The 21,564-nt window shown below is 40.2% G+C and overlaps 2 gene segments (V, D, J or C); both read left to right on the top strand.

The window, feature by feature from the left end:
• LOC149461523 (Ig gamma chain C region-like) overlaps window positions 1–21,128 on the top strand; it is a 36,525-nt gene extending 15,397 nt beyond the window's left edge. Inside the window, 4 exon segments of the C gene segment in view lie at window positions 5,362–5,661; window positions 8,639–8,944; window positions 10,609–10,932; window positions 20,803–21,128. Coding sequence covers window positions 5,362–5,661; window positions 8,639–8,944; window positions 10,609–10,932; window positions 20,803–21,128 — 1,256 coding nt within the window.
• Window positions 1–21,564, top strand: part of LOC149461522 (Ig mu chain C region membrane-bound form-like) — a 385,848-nt gene that overhangs the window by 305,570 nt on the left and 58,714 nt on the right.

Raw genomic sequence — 21,564 nt, 5'->3', positions numbered from 1 at the left:
GGTACCCGCTCCCCCCCAAAAGGTGCCAAATATGGCAGTGGAGAGGGGGAGGAGGCAAACAAGCAGAGCTTTCACTTTTGGGTGGAACTCTGCTTTAAACTGGGTACAAAGATAGCAGGGAGCAGGCAGGTTCAGCCGATCTAGATGCAGGTACAATAAATAATTTTCCTGTTGAATCCAGTACAGTATATCATAGTGAAACAAGGAATTACATATAGCTTAAAATTTTTACTGACCAGCAAATTGGGCATATGATGTTTATTATTTCAAGAATAACAGGCTGACAGAGATTTCTATACAGCTATAATAAAATTTAGTTTGTACAGATCAAATACACAGATAGTATAGTGTTTTATTATACTGCTGTAAAGCTACCTAAGAAGTTACTATAGGTCTATAAAAAACATGTTTTCCTTTGAGCATTGTATAGCACTGTTTCCCAAAATGCATGCAGTAATAGCAAGAATAGTCAAACAATCTGGGTGTGAGAGAAGTGCTTCAGTTGCCTTTAAACCCAAACACAGGGCTGCTATTAGAAACCATAGGGCCCCATACAGTCAAATAAACACATTTCATTATTATACTGCAGTTAAGAATGCACACTGTTAGTTATTGGTACCGATCGCTCATTGTGTTCATTCATGAAAGGAAGTGGCTGTTAAATTTGACATATTCACTGGACCCTTCCACCACTTTCCATCCTGAAAGAGGGAAGCCGGAGGCACTGTGGAGTTGGGGGCACACAGAGGGGCCTGAGCAGCAGGGGGAAACATATGGTGCACAGTGAGGGTGATGGGTGGAGGAGCTATTCCTGGAACTGATCCCCTGTATGGCTCTCTCTGCAGCAGCTTAAAGCCAGTGGGAGGGAGAGGAGAATAAGCTAGCTTTCAGCTGCTGCAGGGAGAGCCATATGGGGGGATCAGTTCCAGTAATTGCCCCCTCCCACCGTGCCAATCACCCTTCCGGCCCACATCTGATTCACCCAGCTGCCTGGACCCCCTGCAGGCCTGGGCCGCATACAGGAGGACTGGTGGTACCCCCTTATCCACAGCCCTGCCCAGAGATATGTCATAATGAATTTGCAAATCCTATGCAGCTTCAAATTTATACTGACCGTTAGCAAAATTACTCTATTGTCTACATGTCTTCAACATATTAGTAGCAGAGCTGCAAAGGCAACAAAGTTGCTATAGACTCAATATGTTAGCTACATTCGATAAATCAGCAAACATTAGTAGAAAGAGCTAAAATGTACTCCCTGTCAGTAATATACAGCATAACAAAAGATACTTTTGCTGAGACATAATGTTACTGCAGCAAGGAGCCCATAGACTGGAATGGGGGTATTGTAGGATGTAATGTCTGATGCAAATTAATGAGCTTGTTAAAGGTATCATAAAACGGACATACATACAGGGGTAGCTACATACTTTGGTGCAGATAATGCTATGGGTGACAAAAACAGACTGAATATACGGTACATGAATGGATGTTCAATATTGCAGAACTTTAAAATAATAACAATTTTCAAGCCAAAGAGTTAGAGCAAGATCATTACAATAGGAAAATTACAATACATGACAGCTCCAGGCAATACCAGCATGATATTGTTCTTCTATGATTCAATCTTTTTTATGTATAATTAGGATCTCTGACATAAATTTTATATTGGAACCAATGTGCTGACAGGAAACTGATACAAAGCCATAGAAAGTGTAGAGATTTTTGCGTTTTTCAGTGCTTGAGGTGATTGTAGCCATATTAGTGCTCTTGCAACAGAAGCAATTGAGTACTGTCCGTAATACTTTTTTTTTTGCACTAACATATAATCAGGACAATTTCAGGACAAGCTTTCGGGGTGTACCCCCTTCTTCAAGAATAAAGCATTTTTCAGGAAATCCGAGATTTTAATATAATTTTAGTTGCCTAAATCTACATATTGACTAATCATTTTGACTTTTTCACTGGGGTTCTCCGAATGGTGACACAGTTACTTTAACAAAGAGATGCATTTTATTCTTATTAACTTTGTCAAACACTAACATAGATGATCTCCCTGTGCTTGTGTGGCTTTCCTTCCATACATATGATTGGTTATGTAGCACAGACCCTGGACTGGTCTGGCTGTTTGGTCCCAGGTTCCATTCTCTACTAGGCACACAGTGCCCAGGTACACAGTATTTCCCAATCTCTCAAGTCAGTGAACAGACTATGCATGTCTATTTACGGTTGTATTATTTTTGTTAGAAAACTTGGATAGGGTGAGGGTGAGCTTAATGATACTCCGATGAACTTTAAACAGGTAGTAAAAGACTCTAACACTGAACTAATACTTCAGGGTGAAGGCACCCCTTTGTTAAGTGCAGACAAACTGGTACTAAACAGGGTCTCCTCAATGGGAATATAGTCCTGAGTGTACTGGTAGTAAAGTAAATCTCCAACAAGAAGCCAAAGAAAGTCTCTAGTCCTGAAGGTTGGTACTCACTGTGTCCTGAATACTGTGTAGCCATTTGCATTATCAGTCAGCTTCTGTACTCCAACTGCCTGTGACCTGGATCTTTAGGGAACTTTCTGCAAATGCTTCAGGAAAATAGAACAGAAGTCCCTCAGCCAAACAGCAACTGGAACCCCATCAAAGATTCTTGCATTTGCAGGTGGATCTCCCAGGGATACCACAATCCTCAGGCAGGATTTTACTCTTCCCGGGTAAGCAGCCATAGGATTACTTTTACAAGCGGCGCCACCCTTCCCACCACCCACCGGCATTCTTTCCAGGCTTCCCATGCGATCGGGAAGCTCAGGATCTGATTTGGCACTGCTGCCAGGCTACCGCAGAGCTGACCAAGGACAAGGTTGTCCCCAGCCATTTCTATGGTTCTGGAAGCTTGGAAGCTACATCATGACATCACTTCTGGTTCTGGCAGATGTAAATACTGCCATTTTTTGCTGGAAAATCTGAGATTCATTTTTTTTTAATATCATGCTTTCCATCAGAGGGGAAAGATGTGGGGGCTTATCTCTGCCAGAGATGTTTACATTCCTTGTGATAGGAATAAAAGTGTTTAAAAAAATTAAAGGAACAGTGTAAAAATGTTAAAAATAAATAATTTTTAACAAATGTAAAGTGCCTCTGTCCCCCATGCTTACGCATAGTGGTTAATGCATATGTAGGTCGTACCCACATATTTAAACAGTGTTAGCACTGAACATGTGAGGTATCACCGCAAACATTATAGTGAAAGCAATATTTCTAGTCCTGGACCTGCTCTGTAACTCTGAACAGATTACTAAAAATTTTTAAAGCGTCGTCTATAGAGATTTTTTAACTAAAGTAGTTTGGTGCCTTTTCATCAAAAGTGTGCGCAATTTTAAAGCATGACATGTTAGGTATCTATTTACTCGATGCAACATATTTTATATTTTATTTAAAAATTGGGTTCGAAATTGTGTTTTTTGTTGCATTAAAATTCAACAAAATGTATTTTTTCCAAAAAATTGCATTTGAAATATCACAGCTCAAATACCATGTAACAAAAAAAACCTGTACCACCCACCATTATATTCTCTAGGGCCTCTGCATAAAAAAAAAAATATATATATATATATATATATATATATATATATATATATATAAAATGTTTGGGAGTTCTAAGTACTTTTATAGCAAAAAAAAAAAGATTTTTACATGTAGGAGAAAATGTCAGAATAGGTTTGGGAAGCCTTAGTAGGTAAAACCTATGATTGTATCTTAAGGTCATCACCTTTCTTTATAGGCCATATCCCTCTCCTACAGAGTTTGTTGAAAATGTGATGGAACTGTGATGGAACTCTGGGTCCCAGTTTTAAAAAGGAAATTATACTAAAATGGTACATTAGTGCACAGTGGTGTTTATTTACTAAAATTGGAGAGTGCAAAGTCAGGCTCACATCTGCATAGAAACCATTCAGCTTCCATGTTTTATTGCCAAAGCTTAACTGAACAAGCTGAGGTTAGAAGCTGATTGGCTACCATGCACAGATTCACCAGATTCTGAGTGAACCAGCTTTAGCAAATCTTCCCCACAATGTGTGTTTGAATACACATAGATTAAACAATACTTTCAAAGCTATCTTTAATGAAAAAAAAAATGGGCTATTTAAAATTTATGTAATTTCAAAATTATAGTTGCCTGGCTGCCATACTGATTCGCAGGCTGAAATATACAGTCCCAATAACAAAGTATGCACATATGGACTTGTGTCTTTCCTACAATGTGTTTGTTCTACATTCTTACATACATACGGAAATCACTAACACCAGTATGTTGGCCTATATTAAAGGTAATTCGCATAATTGAAAGGATGTAAAAAATGGTGGTCCTTATACTTCTCTCATGGCAGGTTTGTTAGAAAGTGGAGCCAATGAAGAAAATGGATTACTATAGTCAGTTTATGACTCAAATGATAATCCACATTTATCCAGTTTAATCTCTTATATTTCTTGATGTAAAAAACATTGGTTGAATTACACTGGAAATGGAAAGGCAAAACTACAAAAACTCAGATGAAAATACCAAAAGAGAGAGCAGTCTGTAATGAAATTGTAATGTAAGACTGTGTAATTCAACTCATAACAGCCAACAGAGAGACAATAATATCAAGCATCATTCAGCAAGGATAAATTTTAACACATGCATTGTAATATGCTATAACACATGTGAAAAAAAGTCAATGGCAACACATACAAATGTGCTGCCCAATGAGCTGTAACATTTAATCACAGCATACACCCATGTGTGTGAATGGGTCTTAGCATTGTAATTCAACCAATGTTGACTTAAAAAAATACTTTAAGAGAACTGACAACTAATTTGTGTGACAATTGCTAGTCTGAAACTGGAAGCCTCATAAAAATTGTTGAATATATGAGGATTCAGTAGAAATCTGTAAACCCATATGATAGATCTGAAAGGTATTACTGCTATATCCTGAACATCTAGTTTGGGATATACAGTATGATATACATCATGTAATTTAAAATGTGCTGCTACGTTTTACCCCTTTTATGCTGCTAGCAAATGTTTTAATCATACCACAATTAGCTCTACTACGTCCAAAGGAACCAATGATATGAAAACCTATCTTCCAATAATATACAGTATGTTAACTGCAAATATATTGTTTTCCACTCTTCATTGCGTCTCTGTAGGTGGTGTTTAAAAAGGTACCTTCATTCTTTGCAATATGTATAATAAAAATCAGAGGAAAATATTGGTTATTAGCAACATCATCATTTTTCTATATGCAGTTTTCATGAACTAATATTCTTTGCTATTTTTCACTGTGATCTAATAACGTAGAAAATATTGTTTTAATCCACAGCTGAGCAAAGTGCTCCATCGGTTTTCCCCATGTTACCCTGCTGTGATACCTCATCCCCATCAACAGAAGTCACCATTGGGTGCTTGTCTACTGGCTACCTTCCTGCTCCTGTAGATGTTACTTGGAATTCGGGTTCCATAACTACTGGAATTAAAAACCTCCCTGGTATACTTAGTAAGGACGGAAAGTATATCTCAACCAGCCTTCTGACTATTTCTACATCTGACTGGCAAAAAAATCCATATACATGTAACGTGGATCACAAGGGCACAAGTAATAAAGTGAACAAGACTATAACAGGTAGGAGCAAAATACTTTCTTCTACTGGTAATTCCACCAATATTGGTGTAGTTAACTTGAAAACATAACAAAGAATAAACAAATAAGGTGTCTAAGTATAGCAACAGACTGTTATACTGTTGTACTATGATAATCAGTGTTACTAGCAGAAAATATTTTAAAAATGGTTAAAGTTCATCTTTTTCTGTGTATAGCATATAGATATTCATATACCTGTAGAAGCTTAGATTAAAAAAAGATTCCCACATTTTTCCCAGTAGGGAAATCTGGTAGCACACCACGAACATTCAAATGCAAAGTTGCTCTTTCCACTCTGTAAGTAACTTATCAGCACAAGAGACTTACATAGAATGATACCTTACATAGAAATGTAAAGGTCTGCCAGTATACAGATCACAGATCAAATGAGTTAGATAATACATGTATTCCAAAGGAAAGAATAATGTACAATTAAAAACAATAACAGGGTGATGTATACTACCAATAACAGTTATCATAGAAATCCATAAATCTTCTGATTGGATATCAGACAGATACAAAATGAAGCTATGAAATGTCTTGTAACGTAAGGCAGGTTTCCAAAGTTTGTATATCATTTCCTATATTATTATATTATTATTATACAGGATTTATAAAGCGCCAACAGGTTGCGTAGTGCTTTACAAAATGAAGGTAGACATTACAGCTACAATACAATTTGGTACAAGAGGAAACAGAGGGCCCTGCTCGTTAGAGCTTACAATCTAGGAGGAAGAGTTGAGTGATACAAAAGGTAACAGCTGTGGGGGATGAGCTGATAGAGGAAGTAAAAGGCAGTTTACTAGTTAGAAGCAGGATAGGCTTCTTTAAAGAGAAAGGTTTTCAGGGATCTTCTAAAGGTGGATAGGTTAGGAGATAGCCGGACAGATTAGGGTAGGGAGTTCCATAGGATGGGAGAAGCTCGGGAGAAGTCCTGGAGGCGAGCATGGGAGGAGGTGACACGGGAACTAGAGAGCAGAAGGTCTTGGAAGGATCGAAGAGAGCAGTTTGGTTGATATTTTGAGACCAGGTTGGTGATGTAGCTGGGGGCAGAGTTGTGGATGTCTTTGTAAGTTGTTGTTAGTATTTTGAATTTTATTGATGGGGCGAGTGGAAGCCAGTGGAGGGATTGGCAGAGAGGGGCAGCGAGGGATTGGCAGAAAGTTGGATGAGCCTAGCAGCAGTATTCATGATGGACTGGAGGGGGGATAGCCTATGTAAGGGTAAGCCAACGAGGAGGGAGCTGCAGTAGTCGAGGCGAGAGATGACCAGGGTGTGAATTAGGAGCTTTGTGGTATCATTGGTTAAAAAGGGGCGTATTCTGGAGATGTTGCGGTGTTTGAGGCAGCATGATTTGGACAGGGATTCAATGTGGGCCTGAAAGGATAGTTCAGAATCCAGGGTTACCCCTAGCACCCTAGCATGCAGGGATGGGTTGATAGTGATGCTACTGATCCTGGCCGAGACATCATGGGAAGAGGCACGTGGGGGAGGAAATATTATGAGCTCAGTTATGGATAGATTGCATTTTAGGAAGTGGTGTGACATCCAGTCTGATATGTCTGTTAGTAAATCAGTGATATGTGAGGAAACAGATGGGGTGAGCTGAGGAGTAGAGGTATAGATTTGTGTGTCATTAGCAAAGAAATGGTATTGGAAACCATATATGATAGTGGAGTGATTTAGGCAAACATTGGCAAAGCCAAATTTTATTGAAATGGAAAGTCATTGTTCATTCTTTAAGTGCAATTTTCTGAAGAAAAAAAAGTTATTTTTTATTTTAAAACATAAGTTCACCTTTGTCAAAAATACATAAATAAATAAATAAATGCCCAGTCATACCAGTGCAATTTCAGGTGCAATTTGCAAATTGAAATCGCACCTGAAATTGCATCTAATGAATGTGAATGTCAGTGTCTTAACATGTGCGATTTGCTGCATTGTGATTTCTAAAGTAGTTCTTGCATTACTTTTTTTTCGGCAGTTTTGTTACGATTTCACATACATAGAATATAATGGAAATCACACTGAAAATTGCAAGAAATTTTTCACAAGTAGCAATAAAGTCTTCAAAAATCACACCGGAATTTGCGCTGAAATTGCACACAAATCAACTTTAAATTGCAGCGGTGTGCCCAGTGACTTAATGCACATGTTTTTGCAGGCACAATATATACATTATTTTTTTACAAAGGTGCCAGCAAAATATCACATCCGCAATCAATAGATCGCAGGTGCAATGCCAGGCTCCTGAAGACACTTCCTCTAGCTTTCTGCCCATACCTTCTGAGGGCTTTCAGTTAGAAAGCTGGAAAAAGTGTCTGATCAGCATGCTTGTAGTTTACTGAGAACTACAAGCTGTCTGCTGAAGTGGGACAGGACTAGTATATTCATTCACAGATCTCTGCTGATTTTAAATGTGACAGTGGCTGTGGGGGGAAAGAAACAGGGCAGTATTTAAACTGAAAGACCAGCTGCAGCAGCAAGTTGGAGAGGATTTTTGCAGGGCACAATATTGGAGAGGAGGTATAAAGTTACAGAATTTGTAGAAAGCACTCAAACAAAGTCTCTATTATCTCCTTGAAGATCCGCCTAACAGAAAAATATGAGTCTCCTTCCCTTTCAGAATATGGCAACCCTAAGCCATAACCTACGTGATCTTTCCAAAAATCAAGTTCTAGTGTTTGAAAAATTGCATGACACTTATAAATAATAAAATGTTACTCACTAATTCATTTTCTCAAGAATATGCAGAAACAATTGTCTTGGTTAATATTTTATTAACTTTCCTTTTAGAGTGCAAATCCAGCCGACCAACTGAGGAAGTTATGCAATCATCTTGTGGGCTAACTGGCTCAGTTGACCTTGTTTGTCTGATAAATTTCCTCAAGAGTACGTGGAACAATTGTCTTGTTATACTTGATCAATATTTTATTACATTTCCATTTAGGGTGCAGAGTTAAATCCAGCCTACCCACTGTGGAAGTTATGCAATCATCTTGTGGACTGAATGGTTCGGTTGACCTTGTTTGTCTGATTAGTGGATACTCACCAAAGGATATTAATATAAAATGGCTTCAAAATGGAAAGGCAGTTTCTATTGTTCCATCAGACAGCAATCAATACATAGATAGCCAAGGGAAATTTACATCAAGCAAATTTAGCGTTCCCAAGGAGGAATGGGATGCTGAAAATATTTACACTTGTAAGGTGAACCATCCAGCAAGTACTACCCTGATTGAAAAAAGCATACGCAAATGTCCAGGTAAGAATAACATGCTCTGCTGTAGACACATGCACAGCAACTATCATTACCGAAAGGATTAAAAACACTTGTTGGAAATGACCTGGCAATTCTGAAAATTTGTTAACATTGCTTGGTCATTGCTTGATCTGTCAAAAACTTTGGGATAGCCAGTCTGTCAGGGAATGTTTGCATACAGTAGCATGCGTGATAAAATATCTTGAGTTATGTATGCCTTGCAACCTGCCTTACGCCTGTGCAGAAAGGAAGGAAGGGTAATGATAAACTGATGTGTAGAGCAGAAAGAAAACTCCTACAAGCTTTAACGTGTGCTCTGCTGGGCACTGATAGAAGTCACAAGACTGCTCTAACTGCTGATGAGAAAAGGTATTTAGCAATTTATATTTACTAAAATAATTGCAGTTCCATGTTCTATGTACTGTGGGAGACCAGGTATAGTGAATGCAGGGTCCTGGGTTTAGTAACACTTTAAGTTTTTGGCTACACTGCACTGAGTGATTAATTTCTCCTACTTGGCTCTAGAAGAAGCTTCCAGAAAATAGGGTTGGGAGAGCCAAATATCCAGTTATGGATATTTATCATGCCTTAGCCAATCCCTGGAAGGTGGCTGGGGAAGTGATAAATGTTTGGGAGGTCTTTTCAGCGTGTTCTTCTCCTGTTAGGAGGATTCCAGTTCTCCTGGAGCTGCAGCCCCTGGGAGGCAGCTATAGTGTGCTGAGTAGTTACAGTTTGGGCCTCAGCAGATGCTCAGCAGAGGGCCTGGAGACGATTTCTGGAGGGAGCGGTTCTGAAGTCCTGGTCTGGAGAAGGGTCGTTTATCTCCCTCACTGAGGAACTACCTATGGAAGCTGGGTGGCAGACAGTTCCTAGGATAATAAGAGCAAGACCTGATTTTGAGATTTTAGTGTGGGCCTCCTATTATAAGGATTTGCCATCATATTGATCATTTTAGAGTATCCTGAACCCTCTGAACCACTCTCCTGTTTAAGTTATTCAGCAATAAATTCTAAAAAAGACATTCCCTAGACTGAGCCTGTGTTATCAGTGTGCATGGAACTATACTTGTGGATGGCAGCTTCTGCACTATTGTGGGGAACGTTAGAAGCCCCTCTGGGGGTGAGCGCTACATATTTAATGTAAAGAAATTCAGTTTTTATAAGGTCACCGATATGATGCTTAGGAGTTTCTTTTTTCATAATAAATGTAAAAGTCTCCTATTTACTGAAAGAGAGCAGGACAGACCATTGTCTAGCTGAACAAGTGTAATCTAATTTTGGTAAAATGGTACATTAGCACTTATTTATACTGTGAATTTATTGGGACGTCAGGAGCGTATCCAAACCAAAGGAAGATAAAACAGAGAGTTTGTTCTTTAAATTCTAGATGTTATTTAAAAAGTATACATTTAAAAGGGGAAAGAGACTGCTGTAAAGGACATATCTCTTTTTTTTATATTTAGTTTCCATTTTCCCCAAACATGCACTGATAATCCCTGAAACAAATAAACATTTGTTAGATAATGTTTATAAAAGCAATATTGAAAATCATAATGCATCAAAGTTATAATAATGGCATAGTAAACTTTTTTTTTTGTAGGTAATTGCATTTGTTTTTGTTAGCTATGACTACCTATGAATATGTTACATTGTGGCTTTCATTTTCAGAGACATCTGGTTTCCATCCAAAGATTGTCCTTCACCCTCCTTCCCCAAAAGACCTCCTGATCACTAAAGAACCAAAACTGACTTGCGAGGTGTCAAGATTAAGATCTACAGAATCTTTAAACATCAAGTGGAAGCGTAGTGATGGAAAACATGTTCAGGGAGTGACATCGAAACCTGAACAAAGCATTGATGGAAAATATACTGTTAATAGCACTCTCAAGATTAGTGTTAGTGACTGGGACGCTGAAGTATCCTATACCTGCACCACTGAACACAGTGACCTTGAATCCCCACAGGAAAAATCAATTAAAAACGACAGAAAAGGTACAAATATTTTCTGTGACATTTATTTGTTATTTATGATGTGTTTTTTGGTATTGCACAAAGCAACCCCTTATCCTTTCTTTGGTGATCTCCCGCTGGCACTCTCCACTCCTATTCCAGAAGTGCCCTATAACAAGCTGTGTGCTATGGGGGCACTCCTGTGGGCATGCTCCCAAGTCAGGCTGTGTGCATCCACAGACACACTCAGGGTGGGTCGGCCTTGCTCCCACTCCCTCCTCACAGGATTTGACTGACAGCAGCTGAAGGCAATGGCTCCCACTTCCTTCAGTGAAGTGTGTGAATGCTAGAGGAGAGCAAAACTGGGTTGCAGGTGGGAACAGTGCTGGATCATGACTGATGTCAGGTAAGTGTTTAGGGGCAGGGAGGGAGAAGAGCTATGGGATTGTTTTTTTTTTACCTTATCCACTTGCCCTCTAGATTTACCCCCTTCCTGACCAGGCCATTTTTTGCAATATGGCGCTGCGTTACTTTAACTGATAATTGCGGGGTCATGCAATGCTGCACCCAAATGAAATGTATGTCCTTTTTGTCCACAAATAGAGCTTTCTTTTAGTGGTATTCGATCACCTCTGGGTTTTTTATTTTTTGCACTATAAACAAAAAAAGACAATTTTGAAAAAGGAACAATATTTTTGACTTTTTGCTATAAATCATATCCAATAAGAAAAATTTTTTAATTCCTTCATGAATGTAGGACAAAATGTATTCTTCTACATGTCTTTGCTAGAAAAAAAGCCCACTAAATGTATATTAGTTGGTTTACATGAAATTTATAGTGTGTACAATTGGTGGTATTACTGGAATTTTATTTATTTTTATACTAGGAAAGGCGGTGATCAGCGACTTACAGTGGGACTACGGTGGGCATTCTGACACTGGGTGGGAACTGACTAACTGCCACTGACTTCCCTAGTGACACTAACACAGTGATCCGTGCTAATAAAAATCACTGACACTGTACTAATGACATTGGGCAGGAATGAGTTAATATCTAGGGCGATCAATGGGTTAACAGTGTGCTGTGTTGTGTTTTACTTGGGGAGCATGCTGCTTTGTATCTCTCTGCTGTTTAGACACAGATCTCTCCCCTCTCAGCCCTGCTGACAATTACCGAGTCCTGGCCGGAAATGCGTGCACCCTTCCCCACCTGGAAATACACAATCATGTATTTTTACATCATTATATTTATATCTGCTATGGGGCAGCTCTTAAGTGGTTAATGCAGGAAATGCATTAATTAAAGAGTAACTCCACTTTTGTTGAGAAAAAACATTCCCCTCTGTGTGATCTATGTACATTGGAAGGATTTTAACAAACCTTGTAGCAGATTCCTACCTTTTGTTATTCTGAAGAAACATCTATTTGTTTGTCTGTGTTGATGTGCAAAGTGAAAGAGAATAGGATTGGTTTTATAAATATCAATCAGCTGCTGCACCTATAGGGCTCTAATGAGGAAAGTTTCAAGGTTTGCATCCCTTTAGACATGATTTCCCTTTGGGAGTATCTCACCACAAATTACATTTTTGTTGCAGGGGAGGCTCAAAATCTGAATTGTATCTTAGTGCAGACTTCTGGGAAAATCAGTAAGCCAATCATTTAAGCAGGAATGACATTTCTAGGGAACGTTCTATACGCCATCTGTGTACAGAACATTTCCAAGTTGCCATATTGTATTGCATTTTACAGAAAATTACAGCACTGCATTTTGTAAAGGAAAGGTTTTAATAACATCCAAATACAATATGACTTGTGTAGGAATTGTGTATGCTGTTTTCTTTTCTTTTATTTGTTATTTTTTCCCTTGAAAGCGGAGTTACCCTTTAAGGTAAAAAACATTGTGCCATCATAACCACTTTAAGTTTTAAAGTGAACTTCTGGTCTCACCTTACCTTCTAAAGAGTCCTTTGGTCCATAGAACAAGCATTTCCCGGTGCCTGGGTTTATTTGTTGACCACACAAGAATGACTAACCCAGATACTTTTTTCTGCAATCATTGACCACTGCTTTCATGGTTGATATTTTTTGCCCTGAACCTTCATAATAAGTGCTTAAGTGGCCCATAAAAGACTTCAGGGTTGGAAGGATTCAGAAGAGGGTTCAACCACTGAAAGCTGTGGCCAATATTTACATAATAGGAAGCCTAGGTTTAGGGCTTGATATCCTGAGTATGAAGGCAAGTACCAGAAGATGGCTACACAGTTTATCTGGGCCAATTTTAGAATGTGAGTCCACATGATCACTTTAAATGAAATACAGTATATATTGATTTTGATGTTTTTCCTTTTTATAGTCAGGAAAATATTAAATATTGTAGTGTTATCTTTGGGATTCTAGTTATCAGCTAGCAGATCATGTCTTAGGTTCCTTTTTACATTTTATTGCTTTATATTATCCCCTCTGTAGAAAAAAGGCTATTGTTAACAGTAATCAATAGGTCAGGATGAAAATAAACTGATCATCCCTCAGCAAATGGTTGAGTCTGGGGTTCAATTTTCCTACTTCCTATTAACCAGTATAGAATACTGTTTGCTCTCTTTACAAAAGGATATAACTGTATCTTTAACCAGTAGTGGTGGTTTTACAGAACCGAATTGGCAGAATTTCTACTTCAGCAAACCAATCCACTGTTACTGTATAAGGAATTTTCCCAAATGGTATGTGTATCTAGAAAAATGAGTTCTTGGCTTTTGATGCGTTTTTCTTTTAAGTTTCACTTTTTGATCTCAACACGCAATTTGTGTCCTAGGGCAACAATGCACACTCACTGCACTTTTTCTATTGAGAAGCAGCATTGTCACCCAGAATAGAAAGTGTGTTAATACTACAGAACTCCTCCCCCTCTCCTCATTTTCTAAGGGCGGGCAAGTTCTGCAGCTCACAGAGGTGACCTGGAAAAGTCTAAAAACACTGTTTGAAACATTGTTTAAAGTTTCTGAAATCTCTTAGAGTACTAATTAGGTGACCCCCAGTAAAATTTCGGTTTTGTCTATGTGTGAGAAGGTTCTCATTTATTCAGGTCATGGTTTATCTAGTATCAGTCACATTCAACTGGAATTGTTTTGTAAAGTAGAAATTGTTTCTTAACTTGTTTCGTAGCTTGTCAAAGCCACAAAACATCTAATGAGTGTCCAGAAAATACCCCAGCATTTAGATCCAAAAAGGTAGTGCCAACACCTTGATCCAATTACCATAGAAAGGCAACTGTTATTGCCTAAGGGCAGGATGGGAGGTATACAAATTGTGGCACCACCCTGTACTTGTTTCATAATCCCATCCTTGGTGTCAGGGGTGTATCATGAAATCAGTGGGCCCTTGTGCAAGATAAAGAGTGGGCCCTAGGCATTGGTAAAGTAAAAAATGCAAAATGTGGGTGTAGTTTAACCACTTCCTGTCCAGACACTTTTACCCCCTTCCTGTCCAGGCCAATTTTCAGCTTTCAGCGCTATCACACTTTGAATGACAATTGCGCGGTCATGCAATACTGTACCCATATGAATTTTTTACCATTTTTTTGAGACAGATAAAGCTTTATTTTGGTGGTATTTATTCACCGCTGGGATTTTTATTTTTTTTACTATGTAAATGAAAAAGTCCAAAAATTTTGAAAAAAAGTGGGGTTTTTTATAAAATTTTGCAAATAAATAATATTTCATCATAAATCTTGGCCAAAATTTATGCCGTTATTTTTTTAGTAAAAAAAAAATCCAAATTAGTTTATAACCAAAAATTATAATTTTTAAACATTTTTTTAATATTTTTATTTTATTTTTATTATATTATTTTTTTTTTTTTAATTTTTTTTTTTTTTTACATACTGTCACCCTAGCAGTACAGTGTCATCATGGTGACACTGTACTACTTGTGGGGGGTGATGAAGATTTTTTTTTTTTTTTACACTGATTGCTTTTACACCCATATAGGATGTAAAAGCAATCATTTCTCTTTCTCTCTGTCTGCATTCTTGCAGTCATTGAGAAGTACTGAGTGAGCTGTGATTGGTCACAGCTTGTCACATGGTACAAGGCTGTTGTGAATTGCCTTGTACCATGTGACCTCTGTGATCATTCACAGATTTCACACGTAGTAAGCAATGATGTCACAAGTGACATCTTGCTTACTACTTTGCATGTGATCACTGATTCGCCAATCAGTGATCACATGATCGGGACCTCGTACAGAGGTCCCGTCCAACGATCGGTGTTTCACTGTGTCCGGAGGACACAGTGGGCACCGGATCGCGGTGGTGCGTGCTCCCAGGGAGCGCGCACAGCTAGAAAAGGCGGGTGCCGTTTATGAACGGCAACCCGCCCCTGGACTGCCACTGCCCTGCCGTTTATAAACAGCAGGCGGACGGCAAGAGGTTAAATTGTAGATAAAGAGTGGGCCCTAGGCATTGGTAAAGTAAAAAATGCAAAACGTGGGTGTAGTTTAAATTGTGCTAAATATTGGTTGTGGCTTAAAAGGGATGTAGTTCAATAGCGTATGAGATGACTTACATAGACTTACAGAATGTGGTAATGTTAAATAGGGAATGTACAGTGTGGAGTGTACGGCAGTATGTACGTTTGTGCAGGAGAGGAGTGCGGAGTGTATGGAGGTGGGTAGTTAGTGCAGGGAGATGAGTGCGGGGTGTATGGTGGTGGATAGTATGTACAGGGAGAGGAGTACGGAGTGTATGCTGGTGGGTAGTATGTGCAGCAGAGGAATGCGGAGTGTATGTTAGTGGGTAATATGTGCTGGATGGTGTCAGTAGGGCAGTGGACGGTGTCATTATTATCTATTTATTAATTTATTTATTTTACAATTTTATTTTTTCATTATTTTTTTACAATTTCATTTTTTATTAATTTTATCTTTTTTTATAAAATGCTTTTGGGTGGCCAGTGGATGGTGTCAGTAGGGCAGTGGACAGTGTCAATAGAGCAATGGAGTGGGTGTCAGAATTTTTTTATTTTTATTATTTAATTTATTATTTTTTACAATTTATTTTGTATTAATTTTTTTTTAATTGTTTTGTGGGGTCAGTGGATAGTGTCAGTAGGGAGTGAACAGGGAGCACTGGTATATATTGGGCTGTCATTAGATTTGGATGAATAAACAGTACCTGCCCCCCTTATATCACACATCCCTATCACAGTCCCCCTAACATCAGATGTCTCCACATGGGACCAACTACTACCATAGGCTGATGTCACAAAACAAAACTTCTTTGACTGCACTCATGAACACTATTGCTGGATGAAAAAATAGGAAAGAAGAGGAGAGGGGGGAGAGAGATTTGGGGCAAGGAAGGAAGGGAGGAAGGGAGGGAGGAAGAAACAAGAAAAGTGGAGGGAGGGAGGGAGGGAGGGAGGGAAGAAGGAAGGGAGGGAGGGAAGGAAGGAAGGAAGGAAGGAAGGAAGGAAAAGAAGGAAGGGAGAGGGGAAAATAGAGGAAAGAGCAGGCAGAGTAGATCCAGCCTATCTCCTCGTTTAACACAGTGAGGCATCAGATCTGGCACTGAGGAGCACACATCAGGGGGAGCCCAGTAGGGAAATCCGATGGAAAGTCGGGGATGATTGGTGCGGCAGAGAGACAGTTACAAGCCCTGATCTCCCTTTATGGCTTTCAATGAAGCAGCTGAAAGCCACGGGAGAGAGAGGAGGAGAATCAGCTTTCAGCTGCTTCATTGAATGCCATACAGGAAGATTGGTGCTTGCACCTGCCCCCACTGCCACAATTCCTGGACAACGTCATCTGGTGCCCAGGGCAGAGATATCAAACTGTGCCCCCCTTCCAGGCTGGAGTGGTGGGTGGGGCTAATAACAGTGTGTGCAGTGCTGAGCTGAAACATATGTAATACTTAGAATATGTGCCAAAATAGCGCCAATGATTGTGTCAAAGCTCCCAGTGAGCAATCCCTACTTTACCTCCTTGCCTTGACCTTGATTGTATAAGCCAAAAGCAATCCATTTGTGTGTCTCTATAGAATCTGTGTGTGGAAGGACACATGGATCATACGTTGCAATTTCAGTGTGTATCCCATGTCTGGTCCTCTTGCCACCAGCATGTCTGTGCATGGAGAGGAAGTGGCACAGGAGGAAGACTGTCTGTAGTAATTCTTGCAGAGACCACTTTGAAAGAGGCAGGAAGGACTCTGTACACCTGGCCAGGGGCAATAATCTGACTTAAAAAACTGAGATCCAGAGAGTGCAGACAACCCAGAGACCCCAACACTGGACTGCAGAGACTACAGAGACACCTATCAGTGCCCAGGCACAATGCATTGACCAGCCAGGCTGTGTTAACCCAATGTTGAGAGCTCAGTACAAGTAACAGGGTCAAGGCTGGAGCACAGCACCCCTCCCCTCATATCAAGATCAGCAGAATACCCATTCCACAACAAGAGACCTATACACTGGAGGGTACAGAGTAAAAGGGGGCCTGTATTGGAGGACAGATTAAAAAGAGGGCCTTGTACTGGATGACACAAAGTAACAGGGGAGAACAGTGATCCCACAATGGAGGAATCAGAGACCCCCACATCTAAGAACACACATCAACGGCAGGCCCCCGTAATTACATAAAAAAAGCCCCTTATCAGTGGAAATGCATGGAGTAATATCAAACACACTCTCTGAAATTCAATTGCCAATGAGGATCTAGAAGAATTTTGCCCCCCCATAATGAAGGAATAATAAAGAATCTACATACAGAAGTGAAGAGAGTAATCTGAATACAGAGAACCCCCCCCCCCCCACACACACACACACACGTTTTGGTGTAGTTGGGAAATATTTAGAGAGGAGTGCAAGGGGTCAATTTGAAGGGCCCCCTTTCTGTCCATACAGGAATTCTGACCCCCTTTCAGGAGAAGGAGACTCTTTAACAAGTGAAGTGCATGGGGGAGAATTGGAAGGGACCCCTCTCATCCATCCAGAAATACTGCCCCCCTCCAAGAGAAAGAGACCCTTAACATAAGAACTGCATGGGGATGATTAGAAAGGGACCCCTCCCATCCAACCAGGAATACTCCCCTCCCCCACCTCAAGGTTGAGACCCCTTAACAGGAGGAGTGCACTGGAGTGATTAGAAGGGACCTCTTCCATACATCCAGAAATACTGACCCCCCTCTCACCAGAAGGAGACTCCTTAACAGGAGGAGTGCATTGGGGTGATTCCATCTAGGAATACTGCCCCCTTCCTACAGGAGAAGGAGACCCCTGAACAGGAACAGTGCATGGGAGTGATTAGAAGGGACTCCTCCCATCCATCCAGAAATCAATTAAAGGGGGCCGCTATCCAGGAAATCTCCTGCTCCACTTAAAGGAGACCCCCATAGGAGGACTACTAGTACCGGTGCAGAGGAGGAGGAAATCCTGCACAGTCCCTGTGTGGCTATAAAGCAATGGAGGCATGGGACTGTCGCCGCTGCTGCTCCCAATGCTCCCACTGCTTAGTCTGTTCTTACTCAGACTGCAGACACTTTCCCCTCTCTCACCTTATGCAGGGCAGACAATCTCAGACTCTGCACAAGGTGATAGCTTGAGAATCCAAGGAGGAGGTAGGAAAGATGCTGTGATGTTCAGTGAGCTGAAGTGCACCCTCCCCCTGCATAATTAATTTGTGCCCAGCAGGCCCGCCACACCGATCATCCACAACTTACCATATCACCTGTGCAGGAGGTACCAACCAGGACTGGCCCCCCTACTGTCTTTGGGCACTCGGGTATGCCCGAATGGTCAGTCCGCCCCTGCTGATGAAACATCTCATCCATGGAAGCAGAGTGGGTAACAGCACAGTGCCTCCCCCCCCCCTCCCAGGGCCCGTGTGCAGTGAACACCCTGCATCAATGGATGATACACCACTGCTTGGTGTCAATAAGGCTTCAAAGGCCCCCACCCCTGTTCAATAACAATTGCTCCAGTTTGATGTAAATGGCGTTTTTCATGCCTCTTGCTAACGAATAGTCTTTTCTGTTCAAAATGTGCATCTCACTGCCCTCAAAAGAATTTTCCATTTCCTTAAAGTGATGTAAAACTCTTGAGTCTTTACCTGTAGAATATGCCCTCTTATGTTGGGCTATTTGTTTTTCAAACGTTGCCTCATCTCTCCAATGTACAGGTCTTTGCAATCCTCACTACATTGCTCTGAATTTCTCGCCACACTGTAATGCATATGCCAAGTTTACCATAAACCAAGCTTGTGTTTGGGTATTGAGTCTTTTGGATATAAAAGCTTCTGTCTTAGTGTATTGCTGGGGTTGAAGAATGCAGAGATGCAATGTTTGTTAACTGCTTCCCAAACAGCCACTGTAGAAATATGGCTAGTTGTCCTCCCACTCCTAGGGCTCACGCACATCCACAGGGCCACACAGGCTGTAACTCTGAGGAACGGGAGCAGTCTCCCAAAACACGTCAGCTGATCTGTCATCTGCATAATTCCATGAGGTTGGAAGGCTGACTTCTGGATTCTGTCATGATACGCTACGAATCCTATTTGGTTTGTGAGTATAATTTGTACTTTTTGATCCTTTAATAAAGTGCTGGAAATAATGCACTAGGCATTTGCACCCTTTTTGTCCTTTGTTGTTTGTGCAGTACTGGATTCCCCTATTCAGCCCGAGTTGCACAGTGGCTAAGGCATTTGCATCATTTATGGCAAAGCTTTCCTACAATATCTGAGTGCAAATGTGTCAGATTTACATTGTTTCTTGGTCGCTATCTTGTGATGCCTGTGTCTCTTGGACACAGCACAATCTTAAACGACATAGGGCCCCTGTAGTCAGTTGATGGTTGTGTCCAGTCACAATCATCACACACACATTGTAAACAGCACATGACTAATGATCGGCTCTCCTTCTCACAGAGAGAGAGTTAGTGAGGAGAAGGAGAGCTGATCTCTGCAGTCTGTCAGGGATCTGTGAGTAACTGCTGATTTTACTATATAGATGCACAAAGATCACACACAGCAATCTATCACCAGTGCACCAAGCAGCATCTGTACCAGTGTCCCATCAGCATCTGTCACAGTGCACTAGTGTCCCATCAGCATCTGTCACAGTGTACCAGTGCACACCAACATCTGTCACAGTGTCCCAATGGACCATCAACATCTATGTCTCTATTGAACTGCCAACATCTGTCAGTGTTCCTAGTGGGCTGTCAACATCTGTCAGTGTCCCTTTGGGACCGTCAAGATATGTTTTTGTGTTTCTAGAGGCTTGGAAACACCTATCTTTGTGCCTAGTGGATCACCAACATCTGTTACAGTGTCCAAGTGCACTAACGACATCTGAAATAGTGTCCCAAAAAACTAAAAATTAAAAAATGTACTTATAGCTTGATGTGTCATTATGAATTTCATGTTAAAATGACCATAAGGGTCAAGTGTAAATAAACAAAATAAATTAAATTAAATTGAAATAAAATGGAATAATAAATGAATAAAGAGAATGAATAAGGAGGAAAAAAAGGAAGAAAAACTTACTGTACTAATAACAATATTCTGACAGCATCTAAGTAGCTATAGGTGGCATATATTTATTTTTTTATTACAGGTACTTATATAGCGCCATCAATTTACGCAGTGCTTTACATATATATTGTACATTCACATCAGTCCCTAACCCTCAAGGAGCGTACAATCTAAAGTCACTAACTCACATTCATACATACACATACTAGGGCTAATTTAGACAGGAAACAATTAACCTACCAGCATGTCTTTGGAGTGTGGGAGGAAACCGGAGTGAGGAAACTCACACAGGCACAGGGAGAACATGCAAACTCCAGGCAGGTGGTGCTGTGGTTGGGATATAGGTGTCAAACTGAAATACGTGGTATTTATGTAACAATTTTTTCCCTACAGGTAAACTAGAAGAACCAACAATCTATATGTTCCCACCAGCACGTGAAGATTGTGTTCATAATGAGTTTGTGAGTGTTGTTTGTATGCTTAAAGACTTCAATCACAAGGATATATATGTTGAATGGAAGAAGGTTGGCTCAGCCATAAGAGAAAATCTGTACATAAACACTGAACCCATACTGACTGACAACACCTATATTATGTTCAGCAGAGCCCTTGTTTATAGAGATGAATGGAACGAAGGGGTGACACTTACCTGTGTTGGAGGGCTTAGAGAACGTACAAGCAAAGACATAACGGTGGGCAATGATAAATGTCAACCTTAGCATCCATATCTGAAGTTGTTTAATTGGCTTTCTGACTGTGTTATCACTGAAATGTTAGCTACTCAACATCTCATCACTTTAATATATGGTCTGTCTGCCATTCTGTAGTGTTTTAGAGCACAGAATCATGCCAATGTTACGCCAATACAGCTTTTACAATCTGAATGTAACTATATACATCAGTATTGACAATGTATTTTTTTATCTCCAGAAAGAAGCTGCATTGTAATAACATTATCTAGCATGCTCCCATGTTTATGTAATGTACATTATTAGCTTGCATACACCATTCCCCTTGCTTCATATGTGCGGAATATTGGATTTCACTTTGTGTCTGTCATGGCATGTGCTTATTGCTTAATAAACGTTTGTATAACATTATGTTCCTAAACTCAGTCTGTCTATCTTTATGTATCTGGGTTCTGATAAGGCATTA

Source organism: Staurois parvus, unplaced genomic scaffold, assembly GCF_062004578.1.
Source record: "Staurois parvus isolate SC_StPar_1 unplaced genomic scaffold, SC_StPar_1.0 ptg000199l, whole genome shotgun sequence".
Classification (NCBI taxonomy): Eukaryota; Metazoa; Chordata; class Amphibia; order Anura; family Ranidae; genus Staurois; species Staurois parvus.
Note: the sequence above shows the minus strand (reverse complement) of the source record. Positions and strands in the feature narration are given on the sequence as shown.